Here is a 3,721-nt window from a genome sequence, read left to right on the forward strand (position 1 = left end):
CTGTTAGAGATAATGAAGGGCTGGTGATCTAGGTAGACTACAAGGTTAGAAAATAGTGGGAGCCAGTATCCGGTGTCATACTGGATGGAGGGGCAGGAGTAAACATCCTGGGGGCACACCTTCAGCAAAGGATGGGTATCACGAACTTGAAACCAACACCTTTAAAGTTTGAATGGCCGATTATCAAGTTGTGCAGGCAACTGGGATTGTAGAAAGTATGCAGCTAAGGGTGGGAAAAGAAAAGTTCAAGACCAGCTTCTTGATACTAGACGTGCAAGGCGCATATGGGATGCTACTAGGGAGTCCATGGTTGCAAACGGCACAAGCTGTTCATGACTATGCCAATTAAACTCTAAAAATAAAAGGCGCCAATAGAAGAATTCAAATCCAGACAAACAACACTAGGAACTGGAGAAAGGCACTGTGACCAGAAGAGCTTTGCCAGAAGTATGGAGTAAAGAAAATTGAGAGGATGTTGACAGCAATCAATATTTTTCCATTGGATGAGATAGATCTAAATGCAGTATTATTTGACAAAGATCAAGATGAAAAGAAAAGGGAGCAATTTCTAGGTCAGTTACCAAACTGAATTCTAGAGAACGACTAGTTTAGCTAACTAGAAGGCCAACGAAACCAGTTGACTCTGCAGAAGAATTCTCAGATTCCAATACGCGAGCGATCTCTGAACAAGTACACTTTGAGGAAATTACTGAAGTTTAGAATGGTGGTTCAGAATTAAGGGGTCCGTCCTAGGTACGTTGAGGAGTCAACCAAGAGGAAGGGAGGTGGTCTTAATTGGTTGCTTCGAGATGATCAGGAAATCAAATAATGGAACCTAGGTTTTGAGGAAAATCCTAGATTAATCAAAGCTAACAAGCATCTAGACCCAAGAATGAAAGAAAAAGCCCGAGACATGTTCCAAAAGTACAAAGAAATATGTGCATGGGAACATATTGATCTAAAAGGGGTAGATCCGGAGGTCTGTTAACATAGAATACCTCTAAAATCGGATGCCAAACCAGTGCGACTGCAACAGTATAGAATGAATCCAAATTATGCTAAGAAGGTCAAAGAATAGATCGATAACCTTCTAAAGGCTGGATTTATTGAGGTCGCCAGTAGTGACTGGTTATTTCCTATTGCAGTAGTGCCCAAGAAAAATGGAAAGCTCACAGTTTGTGTGAATTATTGAAAGCTGAATGCTCAGACCATCAAGGATCCTTTTCCATTAACTTTTACGGACATGCTTCTTGATGAAATTGCAGGCCATGAGATAAATAGCTTCATGGATGGCTATAGTGGTTATAATTAGCTATAGATTTCTCTTGAAGACCAGATTAAAAATGTTTTTATTAATGAATGTGGAGCATTCATGTATCTGGTTATGTCGTTGGTCTTTGCAATGCTTCAGCGACCTTCCAAAGATGTATGATGGAAATATTTAGTGAATTTCTCCACCGATTTCTTGCCATATTCATGGACGACTTCCTTGTCTATTCAACTGAGGAGAAGCATTTGCTCTTTCTAGAAATGGTTTTCCAACGCTGTAAGGAAAAGCGGATCTCTCTAAACCCGTTTAAATCTATTTTCTTGGTCTGGAAAGGACACATAGTGTCCAAGAATGGCATAGAGATGGCCAATGACAAGATCTAGTGTGTCTAGCAAGCTAAGGCACCACGCACGGCATCAGAGTTAAGCTCATTCTTGGGATATATCAATTTTAATAGATTTGTTCATATGTTTTCTTCCAAGGCATTGCCTTTGTATGAGCTCACAAAGAAGGAAAACACGTTCATTTGGACTGTTGAATGTGAGGAGAGTTTTCAAGATTTGAAGAATGCCATTATCAATAAGTCAGTCCTTCAATAACCGAGTTGGGATGTTATTTTTCATGTACATGTCAATGCTTCAGGACTGGAAATGGGAGCAATATTGGCTCAACCAGAAGGGAGGACTGATTATCCAGTGTATTTTGCCAGTCGGAGATTCATTCAGGCTGAACAAGGATATACCACTACGAAGAGAGAAGCCTTAGGAATGGTTTTTAGTGCTACTAAATTTTGACACTATTTGTTGGACAAGATATTTCATTTTTTATGTGGATCATCGGGCATTATTATTTTGTATTAACAAAGTCATTATTCCAGGAAGACTAATAAGATGGATGATGTTCCTGATGGAGTTTGAATTCCGTATATTACAAAAGCCCGGTAAAACCCATTGTGGTGCCGATTTCCTATCTAGGAGTAATGACGGCTACTCCGAAGTATCCTTGAGAGATGAGCCAGTGGACATAGAGTTGTTTTAGGTAACAACTGAGGAAAACAACGATCTAGAATGATATGATGTATATCAATTCCTTTCTAAAGGAGGATTCCCAGAAAATTGGACTCAGAATTAGAAGAAGGCTTTAATTATTAAGAGTGTGAAGTTCACCATCATAGGAGGATTTCTATATAAACTGGGGTTAGATGGGGTTCTTTGAAGGTGTGTGCCAATGGAAGGGAGAATGAAAGTTATTTTTGAGGCACATGATGGGGATTCTGGAGGACATATCTCCACTGATATTACTTACAAGAAGATTTTGCAGGCTTGATTGTGGTGGCAAACTCTAATATATGATGTTAGAAGATTTTGCAGAACATGTGATATATGCCAGAGGATGGGCGGACCAACACCAGTAAATATGACTCATCTTACTCCAGTTCAACCATTAGGAGTATTTATGAAATTGGGTCTATATTTCATGGGTCCATTCAAGAAAATCACTCCAAGGAAGAATCAATATATATTGATGGCCACTTGTTATGTCACCAAATGGGTGGAGTCAAAAGCTCTTCCAGATAGCACCGCAAATTCCACTAATGTTTTCTTATTTGAAAATATTATTTGCCAATATGGATGTCTTTTGGAGATTGTGTCTGATCAAGAGACACACTTTGTTAATGATACTACTGATATTCTGATGGAAATGCTCTCAGTAAAGCACCAGAAATCAATACCATATTATCCCAGGTGCAATGGGCAAGCAGAGAGTAGTAATAAAACCATCAAGACCATTCCTACCAAGATTGTACAGAAGGAGCCACACCAATGGCATCTTAAGATCCAGACTGCTGTATGGGCCTACATGACAGCTTATAAAGTTACTAATGGACTAACACCGTCTAGAATGGTATATGGTACTGAAGCTGTAGTTTCTATGGAATTTGTGATTCCCAGTCTTAGGATGGCGGTAGAGTATGGATTGGATTTTAATCACAATCTTAAAAATAGACTGGAGGAATTAGCACAGTTGGATGAGCTAAGGCAACAAGCTATGCTGGAATAGGAAATAGCAAAGAAGAAAACACTGGCATGACAGATGAATCAAAGTTAGGGAGTTCTAGAAGGGCAACTTGTCACTCTATCAATCCAAACTGGGGCCTAAGAACCAAATATGAAGATAGCTTGGGCCGGTCCGTATGAAGTTGACTAGGTGTTTTCCAATGGCACAATAAGGTTGAAGGATTTATTCGGACAACTGTTGCCAGGTGTTTATAATGGGGCCAAGATCAAGCTATATTATTCTAATGAGAAAGAGACTTCCAAAGAAGAAGCTACTGGCATTCTGGAAACTGATGGCCAGGAAAGTTCAAAATCATTATAAGCCTTTTTCATATGCAACCAATACTCGAGCTAGTCAAGGTGATAGAAAAGTCTCAGCACGACAAAACAGTGC

At 39.5% G+C, this 3,721-nt stretch overlaps 1 protein-coding gene across 1 annotated transcript; it reads left to right on the top strand.

Moving 5' to 3' along the window:
- The first annotated feature begins 2,965 nt into the window (after positions 1-2,965).
- Positions 2,966-3,331, top strand: LOC147448871 (uncharacterized). Its single transcript, XM_086521472.1, has one exon. It carries the CDS (start codon positions 2,966-2,968, stop codon positions 3,329-3,331), a length of 366 nt encoding a protein of 121 aa, XP_086377598.1.
- The last annotated feature ends 390 nt before the right edge of the window (positions 3,332-3,721 follow it).

Source organism: Adiantum capillus-veneris, chromosome 10 (assembly GCF_014529385.1).
Source record: "Adiantum capillus-veneris isolate H3 chromosome 10, ASM1452938v2, whole genome shotgun sequence".
NCBI lineage: Eukaryota > Viridiplantae > Streptophyta > Polypodiopsida > Polypodiales > Pteridaceae > Adiantum > Adiantum capillus-veneris.